This window comes from Homarus americanus, unplaced genomic scaffold (genome assembly GCF_018991925.1).
Source record: "Homarus americanus isolate GMGI-L3 unplaced genomic scaffold, GMGI_Hamer_2.0 scaffold1024, whole genome shotgun sequence".
NCBI lineage: Eukaryota > Metazoa > Arthropoda > Malacostraca > Decapoda > Nephropidae > Homarus > Homarus americanus.
In genome coordinates this window covers 11,186,069-11,203,727 of record NW_024715228.1, presented here as the reverse complement: position 1 = coordinate 11,203,727, position 17,659 = coordinate 11,186,069, and the positions used below count along the sequence as shown (strand labels likewise).

The 17,659-nt window shown below is 44.0% G+C and overlaps 1 protein-coding gene across 8 annotated transcripts in view; it reads left to right on the top strand.

Annotated features, from left to right (window-relative positions):
- The window catches only part of LOC121856916, a 38,078-nt gene extending 29,418 nt beyond the window's left edge, over window positions 1–8,660 (top strand). For all 8 annotated transcript variants that reach the window (XM_042352685.1, XM_042352679.1, XM_042352714.1 and 5 more), the window contains exons 3-5: window positions 1,446–1,665; window positions 1,756–1,907; window positions 7,887–8,660. In XM_042352685.1, the coding sequence (XP_042208619.1) occupies window positions 1,446–1,665; window positions 1,756–1,907; window positions 7,887–8,081 (567 nt within the window). In that variant the 3' untranslated portion in view covers window positions 8,082–8,660. The remainder of the gene's footprint in view (window positions 1–1,445; window positions 1,666–1,755; window positions 1,908–7,886) is intronic.
- Window positions 8,661–17,659: the final 8,999 nt, after the last annotated feature.

Genomic DNA, 17,659 nt, shown 5'->3' with positions numbered 1-17,659 from the left:
CTAGGCTGTAGTACCTCCCTGTTTGGTAGCTGCCTACTACCTACTATCTGTGGTACTGTATTTCACCTGTGTGGTACTGTGTCTCACCTGTGAAGTACTTTGTCTCCCACCTGTGTGGTACAGTGTCTCACCTGTGTGGTACAATGTCTCACCTGTGTGGTACTGTGTCTCTCACTTGTGTGGTACACTGGTACAGTGTCTCACCTGTGTGGTACTGTGTCTCTCACCTGTGTGATACAGTAACTCACCTGTGTGGTACTGTGTCTCTCACCTGTGTGGTACAGTGTCTCATCTGTTTGGTACTGTGTCTCTCACCTGTGTGGTACAGCGTCTCACCTGTGTGATACTGTGTCTCACATGGTACTGTGTCTCACCTGTGTGGTACTGTGTTACTCCTCTGTGTGGTACTGTGTCTCATCTGTGTGGTGCTGTCTCTCTCACCTGTGATACTGTGTCTCACCTGTGTGGTATTGTGTCTCACCTGTGTGGTACTGTCTCACCTGCGTCGTACTGTCGCACATCTGTGTGATGATGTCTCCGCCGTTTCATCTGTGTGCCGGGTCTCATCTGTCTTACTTGTGTGATGATGTGTCTGTGTAGCACATTGCTTTACTTACACCGCCGTACTTATAACTTAGTAACAGGTGACATCAGTTTCCAGATTGTTTCAAGACTAAAGTTTTGAGTGGAAGACATGGTTGTCATAACTACTCTAAAAGTCAACGAAACACGGTAGAATCGTAATGAGATAATCTACAGGGACTTATGCTGAGGCCATTAAAGTTTCAATGCTGAATATCTTTTTTTAAATGAATCTACTAAGAAATTTGGATGGGGCGGAAGTGAAGAGGTCTGTTGCACTGACGTATGGGTGTATCGATAAACGGACATACGAACAGACTGGTGCAAATCTTTATGTCCTTCTCTGTGAGGAGTAGACATAAAACATAGATTTCAATGTAAACATAAGTTTACACAAATCACCAACACTTCTCACAGAAGAAGCTGATACTCACCTTGCTAAGAATCTCAAAGTTTTGCAAGTAAACCGGTTTAGACCCTTTCTGGTGACGTGACAAAGTATCCAATTGGCTGACTTAAGCAAAAATAATATGATGATAGACAATATAGGCTGAGAATGCACTGAAATTCTATCATTACTAGACTTAACGTCTGAGACCTACAGTATATCATAACAAAGCAGCATTTCAACACGAGGTCTAGTTTTCGTCAACTGTTCAGAGGGAAGAATAGACAGCATTAAAGCAAGGTAAACATAATGTAAGACATCACCTCTTAACACAGCAGAACCAAATGTGGTTTTTGTTTTTTCCCTGAGGAACCCTTATACGTGAGACATAATAGCACTTACCAATGTAATTGAGAATTATTTCATATAACAAGTCACAGTAAGAATTTAACACGATGTCTTGTTTTCCCACCAGTTCGAGGGCCTGTGGTACGTGACGGAGAGCTTCGACGAGAGGGAGAAATGCCGGACTTGGAACATCACGAAGGGCGTCGTAAACGGCACTTGGTACCTGAGGGAGGCTAAAGGTGCCGGAGTGCTGAGTAACGTAGGCCTCTCTGACTCTAAACTCACCACAGCCACACTTTGGCCTGACCCAAACACCCCAGCCAAGATGGTAGTCCAATGGCCTCTTAGTGAGTATATGCATTATTGTAGAGAGAGAGAGAGAGAGAGAGAGAGAGAGAGAGAGAGAGAGTTAGACTTACACCCTCCTTCACCACCAGACATAGCAGGCAGCTACGACTTCACAGTGCACACGACAGATTACGAGAGGTTCGCAGGGGTGTTCCAGTGTCAGCAGGTGGTGTTCTTCCAGCGGCAGAATGGCATCGTCCTTTCCCGTACTTCACAACTCTGGGTCGAACTCCAACAGATGGTCAGTTCCATGCAATCTCCATTTTTATTTCTCTCATCATACAATTTCAATCCTATTGACTATTGTCTCGCTGCACTGCTGTATACCTCTCTGCATCGATATGCTTCTCGTCATAATTTCACTTAGGCCACTTAGGGCCACACACCGCCACCACTGCAAGCACAAGAGGAGCTTATAAGAAATGGCGATGTAACTAGTCATGTTAAGTCAGGTAAAAAATATAAGAGACCCACTAATCATCTATCCTACATCTACCTCAAATGATTTCAAAGCATATTTAACCATGGGCCATTGACAAATAAATTTGTGTAACATATTATCAGTTTTATTGACCATCACTGAGGTTTATAGAATTAACAAGTGATCGCTGGCCCTTCGTGCCCTTGTGAAAGTTTGGACGCTCGTGACAGTGTACAGCGAATGAGGGTGCACCAAGTCCATAGACTTGCATGGTTAATTAGGGTGCGCCAAGTCCATAGACTTGCATCGTTTTCCATCGTAAATAAAATTGTTAATTAATGCCTTCCCAAAGAAACCATTGTCATGGGGCCAGGTTTGCTCCACTCTACGAATTTTTTGCGATTTTTCCACCAAGTTTGATGAAAAACGATTGTGACGTTTCGGCTGCCCAGAACAGACACACACACAGACAGACAGACAGACAGACAGACAGACACACGGCTAGTCCTATAGTATATTAGACAAGTGATCATGGGCCGTCCGGCTGACAGCGTACAGCGACATCGTTTTCCAGATGGTCGTGGTTGTTATAATCAAGGTTGTGGTTGTTATAATCATAGTCGTGGTTGTTATAATCATAGCCGTGGTTGTTATAATCATAGTCGTGGTTGTTATAATCATGGTCGTGGTTGTTATAATCATAGTCGTGGTTGTTATAATCATGGTCGTGGTTGTTATAATCATGGTCGTGGTTGTTATAATCATGGTCGTGGTTGTTATAATCATAGTCGTGGTTGTTATAATCATGGTCGTGGTTTTCATAATCAATTCATCGTAGCATCCTGGTTGTTATAAGTGTTATAATCATGGTCGTGGTTGTTATAATCATGGTCGTGGTTGTTATAATCATGTTCGTGGGTTATAATCATGTCTGTTATAATCATGGTCGTGGTTGTTATAATCATGGTCGTGGTTGTTATAATCATGGTCGTGGTTGTTATAATCATGGTCATGATTGTTACAATAAGGGTCGTACCTGAGACTAACACAGGTAGAATAAACACCACACCTTATCTTTAATCTCAATAAACCCAGATTAACCTCACCTAATCAACAGGATTAGAGACCATTAGGATTGTACCATCAATACCGATACATTTCACACTGGATTAATAACAAAACATTTAATCACATTTCCAATAGCTAATGTCTTACGGATATCTTATCAAGTTGTGAGTCTTACATGTCTATATAATTATGTTTTATTCTTACAAATATTTATAGTTCGTTGTGTATTGTATTGTATTGTATGGTATGGTATTGTATGGTATTGTACTGTATTGTATCCGACTGACAACGTACAGCGAATGAGGGCAATGCAAGTCCGTAGACTTGCATGGTTAATTAGGGAGCCCCAAGTCCGTGGACTTGCATCATTTTCCATCGTAAATAAAAAGGTTAATTAATGCTTTCCTAAAGAAACCATCGACATGGGACCAGGTTTGTTCCACTCTACGATTTTTTTGCGATTTTTCCACCAAATTTGATGAAAAACGATTGTGCCGTTTCGGCTGCCCAGAACAGACAGACAGACAGACAGCTAGTCCTATAGTATATTAGATTTCTCTAATCAAACATGATTCAACCAGAAGTCTTTCTATGACACACGATGATTTATACACTTCTAAACTTTTCCCAATCTATGGGATGATTATTGTTCCTTCTATGAACGAAAAGCGCATTGCTTTCAGATGCTGTTCTAATATTGTACTTGTGCTGTTTAATTCTGAGACGAAAAGCTAAGGTGCTCCATCGCTTCCCTTTTTCCTGTGTGATTTTATCAAGATTTATCTTATCCACGTTTCCATTGTGGATCTACACGATATATATATATATATATATATATATATATATATATATATATATATATATATATATATATATATATATATATATATATATATATATATATATATATATATATTGTATATATGCTGATAACCTCATAAGATCAAGAAAACACGAAGTTTCCAGGCACTTTTGTGTAATTCACATGATGATGATGATGATGATGATGATGAAGTAAAGTGGCAAATGACTTTGCCATGAGAGACAAGAGGAAAGAAGGAAAGAATAGAAACGGGAAGTAAAGCAGTAGGGAGTGATAGCAGGTGGGCTGTCCACCAAGCTGAGTCGAGGTGATTCGTTGGGTGTGGTGGCCACACACAGCAGGCGCCTAATCGCTCAAGGGAGGCTGGGAGGGGTGGGGGGAGCTAAGCTAGCTAGGCATTCATTAGTGTAATGGGTGTTAATTTATGTTTGTTAAATGGTAGTGTTATTTGTTCACATATATGTGTAAAGTGGGTCTTGTTCTTCTCTGTTAGCATGGAGGCTCTTGGGCCACCAGCTGTGTGTTTTTGTCCTTTCTTTTTCTTTTAACTGAGAGAATATTGGGTCCTCCAACTCTTCAAGTTTGCTCCAAACTCACTTAGCTTGGCTGTGTGTACGTGTGTTCAGTGGTTCGATATTGTATAGTTCGTGAAGTTCTTGTATTTTGGTGGTGTATGGGGGGAGTTGCTTTGATGCTCTACGGATAGCTTTGTTTTGTACTGATTGAAGTTTAAGTTGACTGGTACTGCTGATCGTGCTGAGAGGTATTGGTGGATACGCCAAGTGGGGCGGACAAGTGCTTTGAATAGGTTTTGCTGAATGTTGGTGTCCATTTTGCTGAGTCTTCGTAGTTTTGTGAGTTGTGATTGAGTAAGCGATTTGCGTTGTTTCATGTGTTTTGCTATGCCTGTTCTTGTTATTGTGAGTCCCAGTAGTTTGCCTTCGTTGGAACATAAGAACATAAGATTGGCGGAAACTGCAGCGGGCCTATTGGCCTTTACTGGGCAGTCCCATTTACACCCAACCCCTATCGCTCATATATCCATCCAACCTATGTTTGAAACTATCCATCGTATTCGAGTGAAAAGTGATGTTTGGTAACTTGTTCCACTCATCCACTACTCTATTTCCAAACCAATATTTACCTATTTCGCGCCTAAACCTAAATCTGTCTAATTTAGAACCATTGTTACAGGTTCGCTCCTGGTTGGATAGTTTGAGTAACTTTGCAATGTCCTCTTTGTTTAGCCCTGACTTCCATTCCTACACCTCTATCATATCGCCTCCAACTCTACGTCTTTCGAGGTAGTGCAAATTAAGATGCTTTAACCTGTCTCTGTACTCGAGGTTCTTAATGCCCGGGATTAGTCTCGTCATTCTCCTCTGAATTCTTTCCAGGGATTCTATATCCATTCCGTAATACGGTGACCAGAATTGAACTGCATAATCCAAGTGAGGTCTCACAAGCGCAAGATATAGTTTCAGGATAACCTCTCTAGTTTTGTAACTAACACTCCTTTGAATGAACCCAAGTACTGTATTATCCTTGTTTCTAGCAAATACACATTGTTTACTTGGCTTAAGATTCTTACTTGCCCTCTGTCTAACTGTGAACCAATTAGTAAGTTCATTATTTACTAACACTGCAGCCTCCTGTTGCCAGTAAAGATTCTTTAAAATTCAAATATCTCCTTCATTAATGCCTATTTTGTTTTTTTTATAAAATCTCTAAGTTTATTGTAATTTACCATATTAAAAGCTTTTTTTTTTCAAAATCAATAAAGCAGATTACAGATTTCTTTGGAGCTCTAAAGTTTTTTCACTCACAATTCTCAAACCAAATGTAGCCTCTCTAGTTTCCCTTCCTTTTCTAAATCCATTTTGCTCTTCAGATAACTTTATTCTTCTAAAAATTATGTTTAATAAAACTTTTCATGCATGACTTATTAAGCTTATAGATCTAAACTGGGTGAACTCTAATGGTCCTAGATTTTAGGTAATAATGCAAATATTTATTTTCTGAAATCACTCGGAAGGTCAAACATTTTATCCATTTTTTGCTAATTTGTTTTATAAATTCTGCTGGAAGCTGATGAACCCTACAAGCATAATCATTTTGTTTTTTGCTCACAGTTGCCTCAAACTCTGTTTCCAAAATTGGCATTTCGATCTGTATTACCTTTTCGTTTCATACCTCTAATCTATCCTTATCAGTGTGTAGTACTACATACTCTCCCCATCTCGCTTTTACTGTTCCTGTCTCTAACATGATCTTATTGTCTTTGTATAATACAAATGAGTAAAAAAAAATTTGTGGTCAAACTTGCCTGTACAATATATGAAAAAAGAAAAATGTGCTCACATATCTCCCGGGACGATGGTTAACCTGCATCATATATTTCTCTCTTCTAAACTCTGTATCTCAGTTATTACTTATAATGAGTTAAATTAAATTGCACCTTGTCTCCAGGGAGATTTTTTGCATAAGCCACATACATATTTATTTCACTATATTTAAAGGCTACAGTGAAAAATAACCCATCAGAAAGTTATTTAAATTTTTCACATTCCTTCAATTATATTCGTCATTGCCACCTCAATTTTAATTGTACTGTATTTAATTTCTGAAATTGTCAATATATGCTACGTCTGATGGTTTATATAACATAGAAGAAAAAAATTTAGGGTTTAAACCAATGTTTACCCAAAAAATATAAAACTGTATCCGCTGCAGCTGAATGGCTAAGGGAAGGATGGAAAAAGATGGGGAGTAATGAATCGGGGGAGGGGGGGTCAGGACAGCGAAAGTGACATGAATCACCAAAAAGAGAACGTAAGGTTGTAATTCACTACAGGAATGACTACGCTAATCATGACTGTCATAATAAGTATAGGAAATTCATTAATGGGTTATCATGTGTTTGTGTGTCAGAGAATAAGTATATGTAATTTTTGTCTTATGTATACACTTGAGATCGATATGTCACCATCAACATACTCTGAGAATTACGATTATTATCACAAAATCCTGTCTGAATACTTACGAGAATTTTGCAGGGAACTCAAAACATTTTAAATTCTGAAAGTGTAAAAGGTGTATTGGCAGATAATTTTACTGATATTACTATCAGTATGTGGGTGAAGTGTAAATAGTACCATCAGTATGTGGGTGCAAGTGTTAATAGTACCATAAGTATGTATATGTAAGTGATGATAGTACCATCAGTATGTGTAGCTCAGTGTGACCAATTTGGCTCTCGCTGTAGGTTATGTATCTAAGCTACTGTGCCGAGTAGCAACCCTGTACATAAGCTACTGTGCCGAGTAGCATTTATATATATAATCACGTGGCATCACTGCACGTTATGTGGCAACATTGCCCCGAGGCTGCCATATGGCAAGGCAGTCTCAGTCTGACTGTGTGAGCCGTGCATGGCACACGCTAGTCACCACTTGTATTTCTCTCATCTATAATAAACGGACTTCAGTGTTACCCGGTGTTTCCCTACCCATCACTGCATTCTTCAGGGAACACTTGTAACCATCACTCGCATAGACCAAGTTATGTATGATTAGTTCGATTGTGTGACGTATTTTTTTATAAAGATAACACCAGCATTCAACAGATTCTGACATGGTAATTTTTTGTTTTTATTCACTTTGTATTTGTATATTCCACCTGTTTCTATTTCACATAGATGAGGTATCCTTACGACATCCCCCACGGCGACAGTTTCAGGTAGCCGCTGCAACCTACGAACCCAGCCCAACTTATCATGTCACCCTTTGGATGTTAAGCATACAATATCAAGCCCATGTTTATGTTTCATCAAAACACCATTCTTTCACTTATTTAAAACGCGGAAATTCTTTGACAATCACTTACCTCTATTCTTCACCCCCCTACAGGCAAGGCTGCACCACAAGGACGTGAAAGTGGAGTACTTCAAACCCGTCAAACAGTCTCACTGTGGTTACGACCGTGAGGTATCCAATGAAGGCGCTGGAAGCTCGGACCCGGGACCACTGGGTACCTACAAGAACTCGAAGGAAGAGGAAGACGTAGAGGGCCGAGTTCCTGAGAAGTTATTCATACCTCTGTAAATAATTTGCCAGACTAGTCAAGAAAAAATTCCAGATCAGGGCTTACTTTCAATGAATTACCATTGATAATTTTCGTAGAATTTGATGTTTGTTTTTTCTCTTTAGTATTATTTACTCACATTATTATCCATTCCTTGCTTTAAGTAATTCTCCATAGGAAAGTGTATCAAGTTCGTTATCTCATAATTCCGCACAGGAGATTTTCCAGTATAATCGTTTCCTTTCTACAGGTTATGAAACAGCAGAACATACTAAAGTCATTTTTTTTAACATGGCGAAACTGACCCAGGCCCCCTACAGGCCTACTTGAATGTGGAGCCGTGATTGGGTAAACCTCGAGGGGCCACAGACATGAAGTAGTAATGAGTCACTTTGGCCACCAGTCGAGTTGACAATCCAAACAGCCACACTCAGCCGCCGACTTAACGTTGCCCAGCTTATCCAATGAGTTGTAGGGAATATATAATGTTTTGATCAGATTAAAATAACTTAAAAAGTGTATTTTTATCTATTACTTTTTCAGTTTGATGTAATTTGTATTAATTTGCATTATCAATAATAAAGAGATGTTCGGTTAAAGCTGTTCTTTCCACACACCTCGGTACCCGGCAGGTTTCGACGACTAATTTTGGGGGGGAGGGCAAACTCATTCCATCTTTTCTTCAGAGCTCATGTTTTAAATTGTATATATCTTTACATTCCTTAGAAATTCAGTTTAAAAATTTGTCAGGTAGAGCTATCCCAAACAATAATATGAATAAATATATTAGGAATATATCACTGCCTCATAGTCTATTTGGACATCTAAAAGCAAAAGTGATCATTTGACCAGTTGGGACATCCTAGTGATGGAATAAAGCAATTCCGGCGAGCTGAAGTTTGTAACCTTTCTTTTTCGACTGAGTTTTTACACAGTCGACATATTCAGTAACCCACTTTTCTTATCCCATGGGGCTATAGATTTAATCTAGATAGTGACGTAAGGTTGGCAATGATGTAAATTATTCAAAAAATATATATATTATTGAAATTAGAAGGAGCTGTAGTATTCCCTTCTTCTGCCATTATGCATCAGCCAATCAGTTGCAAGGGGGTTTAGCGTCTTCTCCAAAAAATTTTAAATGAACCAGTCATCAAAAGAACTTGTGGTGACGTTTCTGCGTCAAGGAATGAAATTACTTGCTAATTCTCTGTGAATTAGTGATGGATTATGAGATTATGGATGAAGCCAAAAACAATATCTGAAAGTTGTGAAGCACCAAACTATTTAACATATATATTTTTTATTTTATGAAGAGCTACATGAAAAACCAAAGTTCACTGAATTTCCAATGTGACAAAGAGTATTAAATATTAGGCTTTTGATATTTTATAGCCACTACTGAATTACTCTCTTCTTAGCTTCTGCAGTGCCTCAACTGCTAGGCTCGTTAATCAGACTTATTCTGAAATAACAGCTTTGGTTAACAGACCAGAATCATGTAGACAAATCTTGCTACCTATAGCTGACAGTCGAGGATAACATTTATAACACCTCCATTCTGCGAAATTACATCCAAGGAAATCATTTATTGAATTGTGCAAAGTGAAATCAGGAACCAAAGAAAAACCACCTTAAACAATTAACACCTATTATATTTTTAGTAAAACAGTAGCACAGATAACATAACACTGCATGGTTCTGTGATCCAAGTAATTTGGTAATTTATCTATCTTAATCCCATAACATGGCTCTTCTTTCATTCTCCATTCTCAAAAGTATCACCCAACATTCACTCATAACACTGATGGACAAATCGATGCCAAAACATGAGATGTATAATGGATGGAATAAGATTACAGTCACTTTTCTGATCTCTCAGCTCCATGCTACAGCACCCTCGAGGAAGGAACATCAAAAATGTAAACAAATAAGTTGCACACCTGTACATCTTTTAGAATTAGAATATTAATAACACACATCTTAATATTATGTGAATACATAGACATGTGTAACATCCCCCTCATGACTGACTGGAATGCAAGACAAGGCGTTACCTACACTATTATAATTTCCCCTGATGTGCTGAATAACAAAATTATATTCTTGTAACACAAAACTTCAGCTGGTAAGACGTTGATTCACTTTCCTCATCTTATGTAAAATTGCCAAAGGATTATGGTTTATAAACACTAGAACTTGGGTTCCAGAACCCTGCAAATAAACATCAAAATTATTCATTCTCAAAATCAAAGCTAGAGTTTCCTTGTCAACAGTACTATAGTTATTTTCGTATGACAGGAACTTCTTTGAAAAATGACATAATGTATGATCAATACCCAGCCTCTCTTGATCAAAACACCGCCTACTCCAACATCATTTGCATCAATGTATAACTTAAATGGTTTGTCATAACTTGGAGTTGATAAAATTGGGGCATTAAACAACATTTTCTAAATCTTAATGAAAGCATCTTCACAATAGATGGCCCTTACAAATTTAACTTTATTTTACTACAGTCTGGTCAAAGTCCATGCCACAATTGAAAAGCTTTTACAAAATCTCCAATAATACCCACTCATCCCTAGAAATCTTAACACTCCTTCCTACTCAAGGGAGCAGGAAACATTACAATACCTTTAACCTTGGCATTAATTGGTCTCACTTTTCCTTGGCCTACCACATAATATGAATATTCGACTTGAGATTTTACAAAATCAATGTTCATCAAATTCACAGTAACGTTAGCCTTTTATCTAATCTGTTAAACACTCTTGTGATAAATGACTGTAAGATTGTACCATCGTACGATATGTTTTCCCATGTTGAGGTGGGGGGGGGGCTTGTCTATGGTAGCGCCCGGTTGCCAGTCACCAGCTAATGCTGTTAGAATAAAGTCTACAAAGAACATGGTCTATGATTCAAACCTCTCACAGGGCGCAGTGAGTAGGATCCCGGGGCCCGACGCGCCATTACAGCCCTGACAAGAAAGCTGACATGGCCCCTACACGTCCACGATTCTCGACGCCCTTATGGGGACGCCAGGGCATCTCTACACCGGCGGAGAACACCACGCACGCCCAGCAGCAGGCCATGAGTGCATTGATGGCTCAGATGGCGTCTCTAGCTGCTGGCGGTGGTCATGCGTCTATGCCGGTCATGAAGCCCTCAGCAGCTGTCGCTCCAGAGAAGTGTGAGGCAGAAATGCCAGCAGCTGCGTTTAGGACATGGAGGCGGTCCATGGAGTCATGGGTGCTGTTGAACGGGTGGTCACAACTGGTGGCCACACTCCACATTTGCCTGAACTGCGTCCCTGCTCTCCAAAGGGTGATTGACTCGAGATACCCCAGCTGCCAGTGGGAGCAGCTCTCGCCCAAGGAAGCCCTGGATGTCATCAGTGGAATGGTTCTTCAGTCTTCAAACCTAAATGTGAAATGGAACAAGATTTTCAACAGCAAACAAGGTGAAGAGGAGCCCATGAAAAGGTATTTTCAACTCTGCTTCGCAGAGACAGTGGAGTGTGAATTTAAATGTCCCACCTGTGATAACGATCTCTCTGAGTACATGCTACTACGTAAAGTTATGGTGGGCCTGAGTAACCCAGTGTTGAAAAGGGAAATTTTCCAGGGGTACTCGAGTTATAATAGTGTTGAAGTGCTCAGAAACAAGTGTATGTTATTCGAGGCAGCAGTGAGAGATGCTGGTGTATTGTGTCGTACGTCTGGCCAGGCAGTGGTGGGAACAGCCGCGGAGGCAGCGGCGGTTGGTGATGACGTCACGGGTGAGTCTGAGGTAGCTGCCGCCCGACCTGGACACCCAAGTCGCGCTCACTGTGGTAACTGCGACGTGTCACATGCCTCTGGTAAAAGTAACTGCCCTGCAAGTGGGGCCACATGTCGCAATTGCTCTAAGGTTGGTCACTTCAAAAGGTGTTGCAGAAGCAAGTCAGCCCTAAGTGCTCCTGTGGATGTGTCAGGCGCTGTCACAGTGGCAACAACCCAGCTATCCCGCCATCCCAGGTTACAAGTGTTCGTGACCCAGGCTGGGGGCAATTCCCCCGCCATCCTGTGCTGGCTGTGGCTGACACGGGTGCTATGGTGTGTGTGGCAGAGGCATCCCTGCTCCGGGACATCGGTTTGTGTCCGGGGCAACTTCGGGCCCATAATGGCCTGAGGGATGTGGCGAACAAACAGCTCAAGTATCTGGGGTCCGCCCCCTGCCGCCTCGGTGTGGACGAGGGGTCCACCGTCCAGGAGATCTACTTCGTGCAGACACCAAAGCCCTCTACCTGTCATTGGAGGCCTGCAAGTGCCTCAACTTGGTGCCTGTCGACTTCCCGCTCCATAGACGTGCTGTGGCTGCTGTGAGCAATGGAGGGGAGCAGCACACTGCCGACGACCTACCTCCGAACCCTTTACCTGAGAACATCCGTTTCCCGCCGAGGCCAGTTGAGATACCCTTGCCTCCTTTGGAGGAGAATGTGGCCAGGCTGGAGGCATGGCTACTCACGCACTTTTCATCTACCGCATTCAACACCAGCAGATCCCCACTGCCAGTCATGACTGGTTCCCCTCGCCGTATCCACCTGACATCCAGCACGACCCCCTACGCCTGTCACACACCTGCTCCCGTTCCGAAACACTGGGAAGCGGAGGTGAAGGCCCAGTTGGAAGAGAACGTCAGGAGAGGAGTCATCCAGCCAGTGCCTGCTGGTGAGGCTACGGAGTGGTGCGCCAGGATGGTCGTGGTGGCCAAGAAAAACGGTCAGCCCAGGCACCCTGTAGACTTCCAACGCCTCAATGCAAGCTGTCCGAAGGAGACGCACCACACACCTGCACCATTCGACATGGTGTCTGGGGTGCCAGCAAACTCGTTCAAAACCGTCGCCGAAGCCTTTTGGGGATTTCATCAGGTGGAGTTGGAGGAGGAGAGTAGAGGCCTGACCACGTTCATCACGTCGTGGGGCCGTTTCGATACTGCAGGACACCCATGGGACATTGGTCAGCGTCAGATGCCTACACCAAGAGGTTTGACGATGCTATTCAGGATGTGCCCCGCAAGTACAAGTGAGTAGATGACACTCTCCTCTATGACTCCAGTGTGAAGGGGGCGTTCTGGCACGCCTACAATTTTCTGGAGACCCGCGCTCGCACAGGTATCACACTGAAACCAGAAAAGTTCTTGTTCTGCAGGAGAGAAGCCGAGTTTGTGGGTTTCCTCTTTGGGTGGGACCTCTACCAGCCCACTGCCCAACGTCTGTCAGCCATCAAGGACTTCCCCATGCCTGATCAGCCATCAATCACTGACATCAGGTCCTGGCATGGCCTGGTTGACCAGTTGGCTCCCTTCCTTGCCACTGCACCTGTGATGGACGCCCTTCCGTGAGCTTCTCAAGAAACCAGTGGGTAAGCGGGTGTATTGGGACGACCAGCTGCAGCTCAAGTTTCGCCAAGCCCAGGACACCATCTGTCAGTTGGCCAGGGACGGCTTGATGTACTACGATAAATCCAGGCCTACGGCAGCTGTCACGGATTGGAGCAGGGAGGGCATCAACTTCGTCATCCTGCAACAATACTGTGCCTGTGCCTCTCCAGAGACGCCCTTCTGCTGCAGGGGAGGGTGGCGGTTGGCTCTGTGCGGTAGCCGACATCTGAGCACGGCCAAGGCCGGCTACGCTGCAGTAGAAGGGGAGGCCCTGGCTGTGGTGTGGTGCCTGCGCAAGGCCAGGCTGTTCCTCCTTGGCTGCCCGAACCTCATTCTGGTGACGGACCACCGCCCCTTAGTTGGCTTGCTAGGGGATAGAGCCCTTACGGATGTGGCGAATCCGCGCCTGTTCAGGCTCAAGGAGAAGACCCTGCACTACCGGTTCACGGTCAAGTACTTGCTAGGGAAGCGGAACTGTGCAGCTGACGCCCTATCCCTCTTCCCCTCCCTCAGGGCGGCGCCCGACGTGGAGGACATGGACCAAGAGGAGGACCTGTGCGCTGCAGTGTGTGCAGTCACAATCACAGCACTGGATCAGGATGGGTGTATCACTATGAACGAAGACACAGTGTGCAAAGCGGCTGCGGACGACCCAGTGTACCACATTCTAGTGTTGAGGGTGCTGGCGGGCGACTGGCACCCCCACAAGTCACAGGAGGTGGCCTGTCTGCGCCCGTACTTCTCGGTGAGGGACAGGTTGGCTGTTGTCAGGGGTTTGGTCACCTGCGTGCGCCTTGTCATCCCCTACTCCCTCCGCTACCGGGTTGCCGTTAACCTGCACGTGGGGCACCAGGGCCTCGACTCAATGCTCAGGCAGGCCCGGCAGTCTGTCTATTGGCCTGGCATGGAGGGTGACCTGCAGTATCATCGGTCCCGGTGTGCTGCTTGCGAGACCCCACGCCCCTTCCCAGCCTCCGGAGTCATTGGTTCTGACCCCAGCTCCAGACTATCCCTTTCAACAAGTGGTGGCCGATTTATTCCACCTGCAGGGCCACACGTACCTAGCATATGCTGACCGACTCACAGGATGGCTGGAGATCGCCCACTTCCCCAACGAGGCCACCTCTGGAAAAATCATTGCCCGTCTACGGGCCTACTTCACGAGGTGGGGGGGCACCTGAGCAGATCTCTACAGATGGAGGTACCAACCTTGCCAGCCTTGTGATGACAGATTTCCTCAAGTCATTGGGGGGCGAGGTGTGCCTCTCGTCGGCCCACTTCCCCCAGTCCAATGGCAGGGCAGAGGCTGGGGTCAAGGCCGGCAAGAGGCTCCTCAGGGATTACTCTGGGCCCGGGGGTCGCCTGGACTGCGATAGGACATCCCAGGCCCTCCTCCAGTACCTGAACACGCCTCTGCGGGGGGTGAACAAGTCGCCCGCCCAACTCGCCAACGGCCGCCAGCTCCGTGACGGCGTTCCCATGGCCAGACAGCACTATAAGGTGGACCAGCACTGGCAGCGGGCACTTCGTATGAGGGAGATGCGCTTGGCTGAAACACAGGATGGGGTCTTTCTGTCGCAGGGAGAGGTGTCCCGCCAGCTGGCTCCCCTAGCCGTGGGCACGCATGTGCGTGTGCAGGACGCAGCTGCCAAGCTCTGGGACAGGACAAGCATAGTAGTGGAAGCCCGCCCTCACAGGCAGTATGCCGTCAGGTTGAGTGGCAGTGGCAGGGTGTCCATCCACAACAGACGCCACCTGCGAAACGGCTCCACACCTGTGCCTACTACTCCTGTGGTGCACCAAGCTGTGCCTCCTGGCCCCCCTTCTGCTGTGCCCTCCGTACCCGCGCCCTCGCTCGCACCCCCGGCCCCTCCCCAGTCGAGCGCGGCCAGGCCCAGGAGAGGCCGTAGGCCCCCGGGCTGATTGATGGACTACGTGGTGTAGTGTATATGTGATGTAAAATTAGTTTAGAGTTTTGTTTTGTTTTGTTTTTCTTTGTTTGATTGGTTTTTCTTGCATTATTGTTGTTTTTATGTGCATTGTTTTCCTTTTGTTAGTTCAAATGTGCATTGTCATTTACTTTTAACTTTGGGGGTAGATGTAGATTGTACCATCGTACGATATGTTTTCCCATGTTGAGGTGGGGGGGGCTTGTCTATGGCAGCGCCCGGTTGCTAGTCACCAGCTGACGCTGTTAGAATAAAGTCTACAACGAACATGGTCTATGATTCAAACCTCTCACAATGACAAATGATCCTTCCACTCCTATATACTGTATACAGAATAACCTTCAATACCATGCAGTATGTAAGGGCGGTAACGAGCGGGATGGTTGTCCGCTGCTCGTTTGCTTGTTCACGGCCCCAATATGGGGGGTAGACGGAGGTGAGAAGGTCGCTGCTGTTTCGTCACACATCAGACACGACCCAACCGTCAACACAGCTGTACTTGCACCCCGCTGTTCGTTCAAGCTCTGGTCGTGTACTCATCTGAGGCTCCTAGGGTTCGTGGGCTGATTACCCAGCCCTTCACTATTTGGCTGTCAATCTTCGGACACCTGCTCCAGCTACTACCGCGGCTGCCTCTTCACCGCCACTTCCTCCACGCCCTATCCACCGTCCGTGCCCTGGCGTCTCTCCAGTGTGGCAAGACATCGCCCACCAACACTGGCACCAATTGAGAAAGCTGTCCTGGACCTTCCCCCTGAGAGCGGACCACCGCGTCAACGGAACATTCCACCGGGCTGCAGCCGTAGGAAATATCTGTACTTTGTTTGGCTCCCGTAATTGTTTGACTCCCATATTTGTTTATTTAATATTTGTGTGAGTGGTGTCATTTATTGTGATTATTTTCGTAGTAAAGAGATGTCAATTTTTACGGTTGTTTGTTACACCTTGGAAACCCATTTCTTGACTTTCATTTTATAAGATCCTAATTAGGCTGGCAAGGGATTTGTATCCCAAAGTCCAAGCCTTTACACAGTACTTCACTTACTAACCTCTGAAAACATGCACCAGAGTTTTTCATGCCAAAAGGTAACATTTTATACTAATGCAATCCTTCCATTGTTACAAAGGCTGAGATAACCTTTGCCCTCTTCGGTCAAACCTACCTGCCGATAACCTTATAACAAATCTAATTTAGTCACAAACTTAGCATCCCCTACCCGATCAAAACAATCAACTCTAGGAATGGGATAGGAATCTAATTTAGTTAACTTATTAATTTTTCTGAAATCTCTACAAAATCTGTAAGAAGCATCATACGGTTTAGGAGCTAGAACACAAGGTGAGGTCCATGGACTACTACTGGGTTCTATCAAGTCGTGTTCAAGCATGTATTCTATTTCCTTCCTCATGATCTCCCTTTTCTTTGGATTTACTTTGTCAGGGTAATGTTTAATAGGAGCAACATTCTCCACTTGTACAGTTGCGGTAAAATGTAATCATCTACTCCACCACCTAACCCCTGTGCCGGGCTGGGTCTTTCTACACGGTGCTGCTTTGAATGGAGAGGGGATAAGGGTCGACTTGGGGGAGGTCCGTTTATTGGGAGGGAGGGGTCTGGGGGGTGGCATACAATGTAAGCTGCTCATCAGGGAGGGAGGGTATTGAAGAAAGAAGGCAAATTCTTGAAGGAAGGAAGGGAAAGATGGATGTAATTTTTGTTCACTGCATTAGGTTTACTTGCTTGAAAGAGTAATAGATTAGGACCCTTATTTTATGATTATTAAAATGTGCCATCCATTTCCGTATTTATATTTTTTTCAGGTTGTTGTTCATGTTTTAAACGAGATATTAATAAGAACATTGATCTGAGGAGAATTTTTGATTACGAGGGTGAAATTATTATTTATTTTTAATATTTACCAACACAGATTTTACAGAATCTCAATAGCCCATGCAGTGTCATCCTCGCCTGTCAATTGTGGTCTCACCGGCCTAAAATTATATAATTTATATGAATTAAGAGCTCAAATATGTTTTGTTTATGCTACATACCCGAAATTAGATATATTAATATAACAAATGTCAGCAAACCATCAAAAATACACAATGATATGACTCGCCAATTGACGTTCCTCGCGGGGTATGGAGCAGTAGTGGCTTGTTGCATTATGGAGGTCGAACGATACAACATCAAATGAAACAATCACCAAAGTAGTATTGTCTCC